Source organism: Passer domesticus, chromosome 28 (assembly GCF_036417665.1).
Source record: "Passer domesticus isolate bPasDom1 chromosome 28, bPasDom1.hap1, whole genome shotgun sequence".
Classification (NCBI taxonomy): Eukaryota; Metazoa; Chordata; class Aves; order Passeriformes; family Passeridae; genus Passer; species Passer domesticus.
In genome coordinates, this window is record NC_087501.1 from 1,662,550 (window position 1) to 1,677,166 (window position 14,617).

The 14,617-nt window shown below is 47.0% G+C and overlaps 1 protein-coding gene across 1 annotated transcript; it reads left to right on the plus strand.

Moving 5' to 3' along the window:
- The first annotated feature begins 109 nt into the window (after positions 1-109).
- LOC135286964 (uncharacterized) lies at positions 110-13,526 on the plus strand. Its single transcript, XM_064400218.1, has 23 exons — positions 110-171; positions 334-403; positions 2,482-2,535; positions 2,971-3,111; positions 3,332-3,442; positions 4,410-4,548; positions 5,373-5,488; positions 5,937-6,116; positions 6,259-6,369; positions 6,861-6,999; positions 7,423-7,511; positions 7,972-8,151; positions 8,294-8,404; positions 8,896-9,034; positions 9,417-9,505; positions 9,963-10,142; positions 10,285-10,395; positions 10,876-11,014; positions 11,396-11,484; positions 11,891-12,040; positions 12,260-12,370; positions 12,862-13,000; positions 13,414-13,526. The coding sequence occupies exons 1-23, from the start codon at positions 110-112 to the stop codon at positions 13,524-13,526; spliced, it is 2,763 nt and encodes a 920-aa protein (XP_064256288.1).
- Positions 13,527-14,617: the final 1,091 nt, after the last annotated feature.

A 14,617-nucleotide genomic window follows, 5' to 3' on the forward strand; every position in this document is an offset into this window, starting at 1 on the left:
CTGGGGTTTCTGGAGAGACTCTCCTCTCCTTTTTCAACCTGACACTGCATTTTCCTTGAGACGCCACAGGCGCAGCCCTCTTCCCTGATCCTGCTGGCAGGCACTGGGAATGTGTCCCTGCGAGCCCTTCACAGATGAGGATTCCTCCCTCACGCCCCAGGCAGCCAGGATGTGACCTGAGCAGAGTCTGTGGGGCCCATCTCGCACCCCCGCGGTCACCGCGCAGCACAGAGAGTGCCATTAAAATGCCAGCACACAGTCTAATAAATATGTCTTAATTCCCTCATGTATTTTAAGACAAATTGGAGATTTTGAAAGAACCTGACTTCTGAGGGATTTTTTTTTTTTACGCAAAATTGATATTCTGATTGGACACACCACCAGCAGGCCTAACACCCCTCTTGTGAGTAAAGATTACCTCAAGAACTGTAAATTAACCCAGCTGCAATGACGTAAATGTGCCAACGCCGCTCTGCCGGATCCGCTGAGGCGCCGCCGCCTCAGAGGGGCTTTCCCGCCCTTTTTCCGCCCTCCCGTGATCCTCTCCTCCCCCGCTGCCTCAGCGGGGCTTTCCCGCCATTTTCTGTTCCCCTCAGAGCCCGGCGCCGCCTCAGCCCCGCTCCCTCCGGCCCTCTCAGGCCGTGCCTCACCGCAGCAAAACACAATGGTTTATTCCTTGAGCAAAGGGCGAGTTCCTCACGGGCAGCACAGGGGTTTTCTTGGTGTTTCTCGTGGGGCAGCAGTGAGGGAGGGAAAGCGAGGTCTGCCCCTCACAAATCCACACCGGCGCTGCTGCTGGTAAAGCAGCCTGTTGAAGGTAACGCCCGTTTGGTGTAGCTGTATGTATCAAAAATACCGCTTCGGGCTTGCAGATTCAAAAAGTGAAACTGAGACAAGTATTCCATTTCATATTGCACGTGCAACAGCGTTTAGGCCTTATTTTTATGTATAAACCCCCACACCTAGCCATACTGCAGGATTGAAGCTGAGAAGTAGTTTCCATGCCCTAGAGCCGGGTTGCTCACAGAATGAAATTGAAAACTTGGCATTGGGATATGAAGACGGTCTCAAGGAGAAGCCATGGGAGGAACAACCGAGGGTATCTGGTGTGTTCAGCTGGAGGAGACCAAGGGGAGATGGAGTTCTTCAACATCTTCCCAAGGGGCGGTGGAGAAACAGCTCTCCTCTCTCTCTGCTGTCCATAATCAGTGACACGACCTGAGGGAATGGCTGGAGCTGGGTCAGGGGAGGTTTAGGTTGGATATTAGTAAAAGGTTCTTCACCCAGAGGGTCTCTGGGAGCTGGAACAGGCTACCCTGAAAAGTTGTCACAGGAGCAAGCCGGATGGAGCTCAAGGAGTGTTGGGACGATGTTCTCAGGTGGGACCCCTGGGGATTGTTCTTGTGCAGGCCCAGGAGCTGGACCTGATGATTCTTGTGGGTCCTCTGTGATTCTGTGATTCTTGTAAAACAGTTTTCAGTGGCCATGTAGTACATAGGGCATGTATTTTCATGGGTACTATGGTTACAAAGAACATAAAGTGCATTTTGAAAAGTGCAAAGGCTTTTATTTATTCAAACTAATTGAAAGCAGGGGTTTTTTTGTTTGCTTAAAGCCAAGGCTATCTCTGATTGTAAGTTTGATGTAAAGTTTCAGAAGTAATTAGTACATGTCAGAAAGTTACTACAAAGCATATTTAATTTCTTACAAGAAATGGAGCTTTATCTGATAATTATTGGGTCAAAATCTGCAGAAGTACAACCCACATGTTTATCAAGTAGTTACAGCAGGAAACAATTTTCAGTGAAATGCAGCAGGGATACAAATCACAAAATAATTTTATTGCAACATTCAGTCCTTCCACACCTAATTCTGAAAACATATAAAAGGTGGAGGGTTGACATTGTTCTTCCTACTTGCAGCAGCATTAGCTCTGCAGTCAGGATGAATCTACCTGTAAGTATGCATGCTTTTCTTCCTTTTAAACTGAAACTTTGACTCAGACCCATTCCTTTGTCTCTCTGAAGGGCTCAGAGGAGCTGAGCAGGGAAGGCTTTCTTCACGGCTTGGCTGTACATTATTCAGAAAGCAGGAAGCCTCATCCCTGCCCGTTATTGCCAACGCTTTTGCACCACTGCAGCACTGCACCAGTGCATCAAGCCCTTCCTGCAATGCCAGAGCAGAAGAAATGGAAAAGCTTTCTCCTCTTTACTCTTGTAGAATGCCTGTGTGTGCCTGCACAGCTCTGAGAAACAACTTGAGGTTCAGCTCTTGAGAGAGCAAGTGTGAAATGTGTCTACTGTGAGCACCCTGGGGTACAGCGAGGGTGCCTCCCTTTGGGGGCACGGATGCAATCCCAGGCTGAAAGCAAAAAAGGGATCCAAGGGGGACCCTTGAACACCAGATTAGGAAAAGGGACTCTCATGACCAGATTTGTCAGCCAGAGTTGCAGTTTCATTTTGTATTTGATTTTCATTTCAGATTTTGACTGCAGTCCTTCTTGGACTCGTCCTGACTCCAGCCCTTGCTAATTATGTGAGTATAAATGAACAATTCTACAATGCTGCTCTTTCTATGTTCCCCACTTCATGAGATCTCCTTTTTCTTTCACCACCCCTTTGGAGGAAACAAATTAAAGTCATCTCAGACAGATGAAACTCTGGCACTCTCTATGTGGTAGAACTTACTCTAGTTTAGCAAAGATTTTTTGTAAAAATTTTAGGACATCCCTGACTAACTTGAAAATCTAAAAATGTTTCATTTTTTAATTGAGTCTCAGCAAAGAATTAAAAACCAGCAAGTCATCCTTGGGTTAAAGACTGAGGTCCCCGTCACTAGTGGCCAATCACAGATTGTGATGGCACTTACCAGAGAGCAGCCCTTCCAAAGTAGTAGGGATTTTTCTAAAACTGTGGGGACATCACTGCCTCCCTTCAAAGACTAAACATCTTCTTTGCCTTGGCTTTTCAGTCTCAGCAGTCGGATAACAACTGCCAGGTCTCTGTTGGTGGAGTTTTCCAAAATCTGACTCTCAGTAGTCTGACACGTGTGGTGGTTATTGAACAAAGGAGTGAGCAATTCTCATGGAAAACCATCTGGAACTACAACACGGTGAGTGGCAGGGAGGAGCCTTGTTCACAAAGTGTGTGAGGAGACTGGCTTCTGGAAGAGCTGGCCCAGGGATGGGGATTGTTTCCTTATTCTGACTGTCTGCAGCCCATGGTTTGGGGTAGCAACTCTTGCCATCCATTCCTGTTTTAACAAAGGGTTTCCTCCAATCCCAATTGTGGAAAAACTGAATTGCAAGTGGTCAATAACTTTTTCTTTACAGGGTGTCATTGCAACCAAATTGGTGCAACAGAACACCTGCTACATTTCTGTCATGAACAGAAATGAGATGCCCAGCTTTGAGAATCTGGCCCACCTGGCTTCACAGAACGGGGTAAGATTCAAAATCTGTTACTGTAGTTGGTAAGCATTTTTTGTTTGAGACACTGCTATTTTCCAAAACTTCTTAACCAATGGACATTTTATTGCTGATATTTTTGGTAATATTTTTCAGTTACATTATTTGTGAACACTCAAAAACTACGATATCCTTTTTCAAAAGCCTTTAGGACAGGTTCATCATATTGAGCCCAACTCCCAGATTAGATTATTTTTACAATTATTTAAATTATTGTACAACTGACTCTTTTTTGACCATCTTAGTATCTACGAATCAGATTTTTCATTGTTTTATAATTTCACATCCTCAAAGTGTAAAAAAAAGAATTTTTCTTCAGACATTCTAAATGAGGAAGAACAAATATTGCAGTATTACAGAGAAAATCTTTAAGTAAGCTTTCAAATATTTTGAAGAAAATTATGCACCATGTTTCTTTAGTTCAGCCATGCACATTAGCACAGACATTATACAAATGATCTCAGCATTGAGCATATTTGCTTAACACAAGCTTCCCTTGAAATCTTACAGCTGAGTTGGTAAAAAACCCACACTTTAAACAGCAGGAAGAGCTGTAGGGCAGAAGGGAATCAGGAGGAGACTTCTCCTGCCAGCTGACAGCCCGGGTGCCCCTGAGGGGCCAGGGCAGTGACTGAGCACATGCCTTGCAAGGAGCTCTGGCTCCACAGAGTGGCTGAACTCCTCTTCTCCTCTTCAGCACTCTCCTTGTGCTGCTGCTTCCCCTCAGGCTCCTGCACCTTGGCTCCCTTAGAACCATCTGCCTTTGGAGCTGCCTTCAAGGCTTGCCAGTGGTCCCACAGTCTCCCAGGGACTGAAAGGTGTCCCTAGAGGCAGTTGGGACTCCAAAACCCAGCCTTGAGTCATCCTTCCTGAGCTAGGAATAGACCTAGCAGGAACCAGCTCCCAGCAATGAGCTTGCTGAATGCTGGTTTTTGTTCTTTAGAACCAGGTTGGCCTTGGAAGACCTACCAAGAAGATCACCTTTGTCACCAATGGACTGGTCAACAACCTCTACTCCTATGGAACAGAGATCACAGCTATGTGCAGTGGACTCACCACCTACATGGCTACTGAAGTTCACAGTGAGTGCAAGCATGGGAAATCTGAGTTTTCTGACCTGGCCTTTTTGTCTTCTGGGGCATGAGTAAGGCACAATTGCTGCTTTTCCACTTTGGGCCACACAGAAACCAAGGTCTGCAGCAGTTGCACAAAGGGTTTGACACTCCTGCAGATCAAGACAGGAACAGGGTGGGGTGACAGCCCCCAGAAATGACCCAAACCAAACCCTTACAGCTACTCTCTAGGAAGCTTAATTGGGCTTAACAATGAGCCCAGAATGCTTTGGCTCACACTGTGCTTCCCTTTAATATCCAGACAACAAGAATGGGCGTTCTAAGAAGCGCTGTCCTTCAGGTCAGAGCTTGCTGAGTTGACTCAGGCAGCCACCAAAGCCTTGTGCCTTGCAACACAAAGCCAAGTGGCTTCCTCACCTGTAACTTTTTCCCTGGGGCAATGATCCCATTTCCCAGGGCTAAAATGACCTACACATGGTAGGATTCTTCCAGAATGCCACAGCCCATGTGACTGGGCCAATGAGCTGGCAGCTGCCTCACCATGCCATGCACAGACATTGGGACTCTCAGGACAAAGTGCAATAGAGCCACAATTTCTGCACAGGAAATCCCCAAGGGTGTTCAGGAGTAGATCTCTGTGAGCATTCCAGGCTGAGCCACCAAGCCAGTGCTCACTGGGGACTCCAAGAGAATCTGTCCCTTCCACGGCTCAAACACTCCCAGAGCAGCAACTATTCATACCTGGTGTGCTCTGAGCAACACCACCACCTTCTGTAAAAGGTCAGCCAAGGTCTTAGGCATGAGCTCATGGTGTATTTTCTTTTCTTTTCCAGCTTCTCAAGGACACCAGGTGAATCTGGGATCATGCATTACCCTTGAAGTCCTGAGAATTGTGGAGCTGAAGTACTGCAATGGCAATGGCAATGGCAATTGGAATGGCAATTTCCCGGTGAGAAAACCTTAGCCCTTAGTTTTTCATGTGTAAAATGTTGGAGGCTCAACAGCTGCTGCCCCAAGCCAGCCCTCATGCCCTTCTTGCCGAGCATCTCTTCTTTTGAGAAGTTCCTGCTTGGGGGAGCAGATGCTGAAAGAGAGCAATGGGTCAGCAGAGATTTCCATCCAAGACCTTTCAGAAGGGATTTACTCTGGCCAGTACTCTTGCACACATCAATGTTAAAGCCACCAAATGAGATACAGCCATGATTCACTGAATACATGAAAAGAATTTTTAGGACCTCTGCCCACTGCCACAGGCTTAATTCAAGCTCCTTTGGAAAAAAACCTGAGGCTTCTCGGGGGCAACACTTTCTCCACTACAGCAATGATTTTTCGGATACTTGGGGGACATCACTGTCTCTGTTCAAAGAAGAAATGTCTTCTTTCCCTTGGCTTTTCAGACTCAGCAGATTCCTGGGGACATCTTCAACAACAACACGCAAGGCGGCATCTTCAATCACACTCAAGTCATCATTGGGGGCCAGTCCCAAATTGTGACCATCAACAGGCAATGGCATGTGGCCATCATTGAGCAAAAGACCTTCAGCGGGTCCTGGAAAACCATCTGGAACTACAACACGGTGAGTGGCAGGGGTGACTTGTTCACAAAATGTATGAGGAGACTGGCTGCAGGGACAGCTGGCCCAGGCATGTGGCTTGTTTCCTTCTTCTGACCATGTTGAGACATGAAAGAATGAAGTGCTGTATAATATCATTTCACAGGGTGTGATTGCAACCAAAGTCACTCAACAGAACATCTGCTACATTTCCATCATGAACAGAAATGAGATGCCCAGCTTCAATAATCTGGCCCGCCTGGCAGAAGAGAGCAGGGTAAGGTTCCCAGCGAGTAGCAGAGTCCTGACCCTGGAGCTCATTGATCTGTTTCTTCATGGGCTTTTTCCTTCTGGACAGGATGAAGTTGTCACAAGTGGCAGGACTTTCTTTCTCTCAAAAGGAGTGGGGAATTTTTTCATAGGAATGCTTTGCTGAAAGAGGAAAAGGGTTGCACATTCCGTTTCCGAGTTCTGATTTCTCTGAGAATGTTGAGCACTGCAGCTTGCTGAAAACAATTTTTCTGAGAGCAGCTCTTTGAGAGCCCTGATTCTTTTGGCACGCCAGGATCTTAAAGTCCTTTGCAAGACTTTCAATACCAATCTTTTTTGGTCAGCTCAGAACTTTGCATGGCAGCTTGGCCAGACTCCCTTTTCCTTAGGGGTGTGCAAGAGAATCTCCCTATTCCTCAGGTTTTCCCCTAGGAAATGTACCTAGCAGGAGCCAGATCACAGCACTGATCCTGCTGAAGGCTGGTTTTTGTTCTTTAGAATCAGATCGGTTTTGGAAGACCTACCAAGAAGATCACCTTTGTCGCCAATGGATTGGTCAGCAACCTCAGGTCTTATGGGTCAGATGTCTTCTCCATGTGCAGTGGACTCACCACCTACATGGCTTATGAAGTTCATGGTGAGTGCAAACAAAGGAATTCTGTCTCTAAAGGACCTGGCATTTGTTTCCCTTGGGGAATGACCAATGGACAATTGCTGCTCTTCCACATTGAGTCAGACAGAAAACAAGGGCTTCAGCACTTGTACAAAGGGTTCAACGTGTTTGCAGATCAGGAGTGGAACAGGGTGGTGGCACAGCCCCCAAAAAAGACCCATACCAAACCCTTACAGCTCCTTCCTGGGAACATAAAGGAGGCTGAAATTAGGGCCCGGAGTGTTTCAGCTCACACTGGGCTACCATGTAATGCCCAGTCAATAAAAAGTGTCACCCTAAGTGTCACCAGCTGTCCTTCAGGTCAGAGCTGACTGATGATTTAAATGGCAGCCAATGTTTTAGGCATCAGCTCATGGGGTTCTGTTTCTTCCTTTCTGTCTTCCCAAGGAGTCCAAGTCAATCTGGGATCATGCATTACCCTCGATGTCCTGGGTGTTGTGGATCTGAAGTACTGCACTGGAAATGGCAATGGACAAGTGAGAAAACCTTGCCCTTACCTTTCTTCAAACAAATTGGCGGGGGGGGCTTCAGAGCTCTTCATCCCTGATGCCCTTCTTGCCGGGCATCTCCTGTTTTGTGAGGTTCCTTCTTGAGGAATGCCATTGCTGAAACAGAGCAATGGTGAGGACAGGTTTCCATCCAGGACATTGAGCATGGATTAACTGTGGCCAGTCCTAATGAGCTGGTCAAGTCCTAAAGGCTCCAGATGACAGCTGTCAGATGCAGAAATGATTCAGTGAATGCTGAAAAGAATTCTTACGGCCTTTGCCCACTGCCACTGCCTTCATTCTGGGTCCTTTGGAAAAGACTGAGTGCAAATCCAGTACTTCCAGGGGGCAGCACTTCTTCCATTGTAGCAGGAATTTTTCAGATGCTTTTGGGGACATCAGTGTCTCTGTTCAAAGATGAAATGTCTTCTTTCCCTTGAATTTTCAGTCTCAGCAGATTCCTGGGGACATCTTCAACAACAACACGCAAGGCGGCATCTTCAACCACACACAAGTCATCATTGGGGGCCAGTCCCAAATTGTGACCATCAACAGGCAATGGCATGTGGCCATCATTGAGCAAAAGACCTTCAGTGGGTCCTGGAAAACCATCTGGAACTACAACACGGTGAGTGGCAGGGATGGCTTGTTCACAAAATATATGAGGAGACTGGCTGCAGGGACAGCTGGCCCAGGCATGTGGCTTGTTTCCTTCTTCTGACCATGTTGAGACATGAAAGAATGAAGTGCTGTATAATATCATTTCACAGGGTGTGATTGCAACCAAAGTCACTCAACAGAACACCTGCTACATTTCCATCATGAACAGAAATGAGATGCCCAGCTTCAATAATCTGGCCCGCCTGGCAGAAGAGAGCAGGGTAAGGTTCCCAGCGAGTAGCAGAGTCCTGACCCTGGAGCTCATTGATCTGTTTCTTCGTGGGCTTTTTCCTTCTGGACAGGACAATGTTGTCACAAGTGGCAGGACTTTCTTTCTCTCAAAAGGAGGAGAGAATTTTTCCATAGGAATGCTTTGCTGAAAGCGGAAAAGGGTTGCACATTCCGTTTCCGAGTTCTGATTTCTCTGAGAATGTTGAGCTCTGCAGCTTGCTGAAAACACTTTTTCTCAGAGCAGTTCTTTGAGAGACATAATTCTTTTGGCACGCCTGGACCTTGAAGTCCTTTGCAAGCCTTTCAATACCAATCTCTATTGGTCAGCTCAGAACTTTACATGGCAGCTTGTCCAGACTCCCTTTTCCTTAGGGGTGCGTGAGAGAATCTCCCTATTCCTCAGCTTTTCCCCTAGGAAATGTACCTAGCAGGAGCCAGATCACAGCACTGATCCTGCTGAAGGCTGGTTTTTGTTCTTTAGAACCAGTTTGGTCATGGAAGACCTACCAAGAAGATCACCTTTGTTGCCAATGGATTGGTCAGCAACCTCAGGTCTTATGGGTCAGATGTCTTCTCCATGTGCAGCGGACTCAACACCTACCTGGCTTATGAAGTTCATGGTGAGTGCAAACAAAGGAATTCTGTCTCTAAATGACCTGGCATTTGTTTCCCTTGGGGAATGATCAGTGGACAATTGCTGCTCTTCCACCTTGAGTCCGGAAGAAACCCTGGGGGCTTCAGCACTTGTACAAAGGGTTCAACATCTTTGCAGATCAAACTAGATCCTTCCAGCTCCTTTCCAGAAAGCTTATGGGGGCTCAGTTTTGGCCCAGACTGTTTCAGCTGACACTGAGATCCCATGTAATGCCCACTCAATAAAAAGTGTCACCCTAAGTGTCACCAGCTGTCCTTCAGGTCAGAGCTGACTGGTGAGTTAAATGGCATCCAAAGTCTTAGGCATCAACTCATGGGGTTTGGTTTCTTCCTTTCTGTCTTCCCAAGGAGTCCAAGTCAATCTGGGATCATGCATTACCCTCGATGTCCTGGGTGTTGTGGATCTGAAGTACTGCACTGGCAATGGCAATGGACAAGTGAGAAAACCTTACCCTTACCTTTCTTCAAACAAATTGGCGGGGGGGCTTCAGAGCTCTTCATCCCTGACGCCCTTCTTGCCGGGTATCTCCTGTTTTGTGAGGTCGTTCTTGAGGGTGCATGTGCTGAAACAGAGCAGTGGGTGAGGAGATGTTTCCATCCAGGACATTGAGCATGGATTAACTGTGGCCAGTCATAATGCACTCACCAACCTATAAAGGCTCCAGATGACAGCTGTCAGATGCAGAAATGATTCACTGAATGTTGAAAAGAATTCTTACGGCCTTTGCCCACTGCCACTGCCTTCATTCTGGGTCCTTTGGAAAAGACTGAGTGCAAATCCAGTACTTCCAGGGGGCAGCATTTCTTCCATTGTAGCAGGGATTTTTCAGATGCTTTGGGGACATCAGTGTCTCTGTTCAAAGAAGAAATGTCTTCTTTCCCTTGACTTTTCAGTCTCAGCAGATTCCTGGGGACATCTTCAACAACAACACGCAAGGCGGCATCTTCAACCACACACAAGTCATCATTGGGGGCCAGTCCCAAATTGTGACCATCAACAGGCAATGGCATGTGGCCATCATTGAGCAAAAGACCTTCAGTGGGTCCTGGAAAACCATCTGGAACTACAACACGGTGAGTGGCAGGGATGGCTTGTTCACAAAATGTATGAGGAGACTGGCTGCAGGGACAGCTGGCCCAGGCATGTGGCTTGTTTCCTTCTTCTGACCATGTTGAGACATGAAAGAATGAAGTGCTGTATAATATCATTTTACAGGGTGTGATTGCAACCAAAGTCACTCAACAGAACACCTGCTACATTTCCATCATGAACAGAAATGAGATGCCCAGCTTCAATAATCTGGCCCGCCTGGCAGAAGAGAGCAGGGTAAGGTTCCCAGCGAGTAGCAGAGTCCTGACCCTGGAGCTCATTGATCTGTTTCTTCGTGGGCTTTTTCCTTCTGGACAGGATGAAGTTGTCACAAGTTGCAGGATTTCTTTCTCTCAAAAGGAGGGGGGAATTTTTCCATAAGAATGCATTGCTGAAAGAGGAAAAGGGTTGCACATTCCGTTTCTGAGTTCTGATTTCTCTGAGAATCTTGCGCTCTGCAGCTTGCTGTAAACACTTCCTCTGAGAAGCTCATTGAGGGCCTTAATTCTTTTGCCATGCCAGGACCTTGAAGTCCTTTGCAAGCCTTTCATTACCAAACTGCATTGGTCAGCTCAGAGCTTTGCATAGCCACTTGTCCAGATTCACTTTTTTCCGTAGGGGTGTAAGAGAACTTCTCCCTATTCCTGCTAGGGAATGTGCCTAGCCACAAGCACATCCCAGCACTGATCTTGCTGATTGCTGGTATTTGTTCTTTAGAACCAGTTTGGTCATGGAAGACCTACCAAGAAGATCACCTTTGTCGCCAATGGATTGGTCAGCAACCTCAGGTCTTATGGGTCAGATGTCTTCTCCATGTGCAGTGGACTCACCACCTACATGGCTTATGAAGTTCATGGTGAGTGCAAAGAAAGGAATTCTGTCTCTTAATGACCTGGCATTTGTTTCCCTTGGGGAATGACCAATGGACAATTGCTGCTCTTCCACCTTGAGTCCGGAAGAAACCCAGGGGCTTCAGCAGTTGTACAAAGGGTTCAACATCTTTGCAGATCAAACTAGATCCTTCCAGCTCCTTTCCAGAAAGCTTACGGGGGCTCAGTTTTGGCTCAGGCTATTTCAGCTGACACTGAGATCCCATGTAATGCCCAGTCAATAAAAAGTGTCACCCTAAGTGTCACCGGCTGTCCTCCAGATCAGAGCTGACTGACCATTTGAATGGCAGCCAGTGATTTAGGCATCAGCTCATGGGGTTTTTTTTCTTCCTTTCTTGCTTCCCAAGGAGTCCAAGTCAATCTGGGATCATGCATTACCCTCGATGTCCTGAGAGTCGTGGATCTGAAGTACTGCACTGGCAATGGCAATGGACAAGTGAGAAAACTTTACCTTTACCTTTCTTCAACCAAGCTGGGGGGGGCGGTGGGTGTAGAACCTGAGCTACTGCCCAGAACCAGCCCTTATGTCCTTCTTGCCTGGAATCTCCTCTTTTGTGAGGTTCCTTCTTGAGGGTGCAGATGCTGAAACAGAGCAATGGGTGAGGAGATGTTTCCATCCAGGACACTGAGCATGGATTAACTGTGGCCAGTCCTCCTTATAGCCTCTGGCCAACACCACAGCCTTGGTTCTGGGTCCTTTGGAAAAGATAATGGCAGTTCCTGGGGGCAGCACTGGAAGGGGGGTAGAACTCCATTGCTTGTAACAGGGATTTTCCAGAAGCTTTGGGGACATCACTGGTTCCCTTCAAAGATGAAATGTCTTCTTTCCCTTGGCTTTTCAGTCTCAGCAGATTCCTGGTGGTGATGGCAACACACAAGTCATCATTGGGGGCCCGTCCCAAATTGTGACCATCTACAGGCAATGGCGTGTGGCCGTCATTGAGAAAAAGGCTGGCATTGGGTCCTGGAAAACCATCTGGAACTACAACACGGTGAGTGGCAGTGAAGGACTCTTGTTCACAATGTGTATGAGGACACTGGCTCCTGGTAGAGCTGGCCTAGGGATGGGGTTTGTTTCCTTCTTCTGACAATGTTGAGTGCACAGTTGGGGTAGGAACACTCAGAATTTGATTCTTTTTTAACAAAGGGTTTTCTCCAAATCCAATGGTAGAAAGACTAAAGTGTGAGTTCTCAATACCTTGGTTTCACAGGGTGTCATTGCAACCAAAGTCACTCAACAGAACGCCTGCTACATTTCCATCATGAACAAAAATGAGATGCCCAGCTTCAATAATCTGGCTCACCTGGCACAAGAGAGCAAGGTAAGGTTCCCAAGTTCTAGCAGATTCATTACCCTGGAGTTCATTGGCCCTATTTCTTCATGTGCTTTTTCCTTCTGAACAGGAGAATGTTGTCACAAGTGGCAGGATTTTCTTTCTCTCAACACTAGTGGGTCTTGAGACTTTTGCATAGGAATGCTTTGCTGAAAGAATAAAGGGGTCTGCAGCATTTCCTTCCACCTCTTCTCTTCCTCAAATGATATTGAGCTTGCTGGGCAAATACATTCTCTGAGAAGCCCATCAAGGTTCTTGATTCTCTTGGCATGCCAAGATCTCAAAGTCCTACACAGACTATTCCATCCCAAACTGCATTGGCCAGCTCGGAATTGTTCATGGCCGCTTGGCAAAACTCCCTTTTCCTTACGGGAGAGGGAGAGCATCTCCCAATTCCACAGCCTTTCCCCTAGGGAATGTGCCTGGCCACAAGCACATCCCAGTACTGAGCTTGCTGATTGCTGGTATTTGATCTTTAGAACCAGTTTGGTCATGGAAGACCTACCAAGAAGATCACCTTTGTCGCCAATGGATTGGTCAGCAACCTCAGGTCTTATGGGTCAGATGTCTTCTCCATGTGCAGTGGACTCACCACCTACATGGCTTATGAAGTTCATGGTGAGTGCAAACAAAGGAATTCTAAGAGACCTGGCATTTGTTTCCCTTGGGGAATGATCAGTCTACACTTGCTACTCTTCCACCTTGAGTCAGGCAGAAAACAACGGCTTCAGCAGTCGCACAAGGAGTTTAAGATCTTTGCAGATCAGGACTGGAGCAGGGTGGTGGCACACCCACTATAAATGACCCAAAGCAAATCCTTACAGTTCCTTTTTGGGAACATAAAGGAGGCTTAAATTAGGGCCCAGAGTGTTTCAGCTCACACTGGCCGCCCGTGTAATGCCCAGTCAATAAAAATTGTCACCCTAAGAACAGCTGTATTTCAGGTCAGAGCTGACTGACCATTTGAATGGCAACAAAGGTCTTAGGCATCAGCTCATGGGGTTCTGTTTCTTCCTTTCTGTCTTCCCAAGGAGTCCAAGTCAATCTGGGATCATGCATTACCCTCGATGTCCTGAGAGTCGTGGATCTGAAGTACTGCAATGGCAATGGACAAGTGAGAAAATCTTACCCTTACCTTACTTGAACCACATATTGGGGGAGGATTTCCGAGCAGCTGCACAAAGCCAACCCTGATGCCCTTCATGCCTGGCACCTTCTCTTTTGAGAGGTTCCTTCTTGAGGGTGCAGAATCTGAAACAGAGCAATGGGTGAAGACAGGTATCCATCCAGGACTTTGAGCGTGGATTAACTGTGGCCTGTCCTCATTACAGCCTTTGCCCACTGTCACAGCCTTGGTTCTGGGTCCTTTGGAATAGACAGAGAACAGGGCTGGCATTTCCCAGGAAGCAGCACTTCTTCCATTGTGGCAGGGATTTTTCAGAAGCTTTGGGGACATCACTGGTTCCCTTCAAAGATGAAACGTCTTCTTTCCCTTGGCTTTTCAGTCTCAGCAGATTCCTGGTGGTGATGGCAACACACAAGTCATCATTGGTGGCCAGTCCCAAATTGTGACCATCAACAGGCAATGGCTTGTGGCCGTCATTGAGAAAAAGGCTGGCATTGGGTCCTGGAAAACCATCTGGAACTACAACACGGTGAGCGGCAGTGAAGGACTCTTGTTCACAATGTGTATGAGGACACTGGCTCCTGGTAGAGCTGGCCTAGGGATGGGGTTTGTTTCCTTCTTCTGACAATGTTGAGTGCACAGCTTGGGGTAGGAACACTCAGAATTTGATTCTGTTTTAACAGAGGGTTTTCTCCAAATCCAATGGTAGAAAGACTAAAGTGTGAGTTCTCAATACCTTGGTTTCACAGGGTGTCATTGCAACCAAAGTCACTCAACAGAACGCCTGCTACATTTCCATCATGAACAGAAATGAGATGCCCAGCTTCAATAATCTGGCTCACCTGGCACAAGAGAGCAGGGTAAGGTTCCCAAGTTCTAGCAAATTCCTGACCCTGGAGTTCATTGGCCCGATTCCTTCATGTGCTTTTTCCTTCTGAACAGGAGAATTTTGTCAAAACAGGCAGGATTATCTTTCTTTCAACATAGTGGAGCTTGGGAATTTTTCCTAGGAATGCTTTGCTGAAAGAACAAAGGGGGCTGCACCATTCTCATCTCCACTTTCTCTGAGGTTGTTGAGCTCTGCGGTTTGCTTGGCAAATACATTCTCT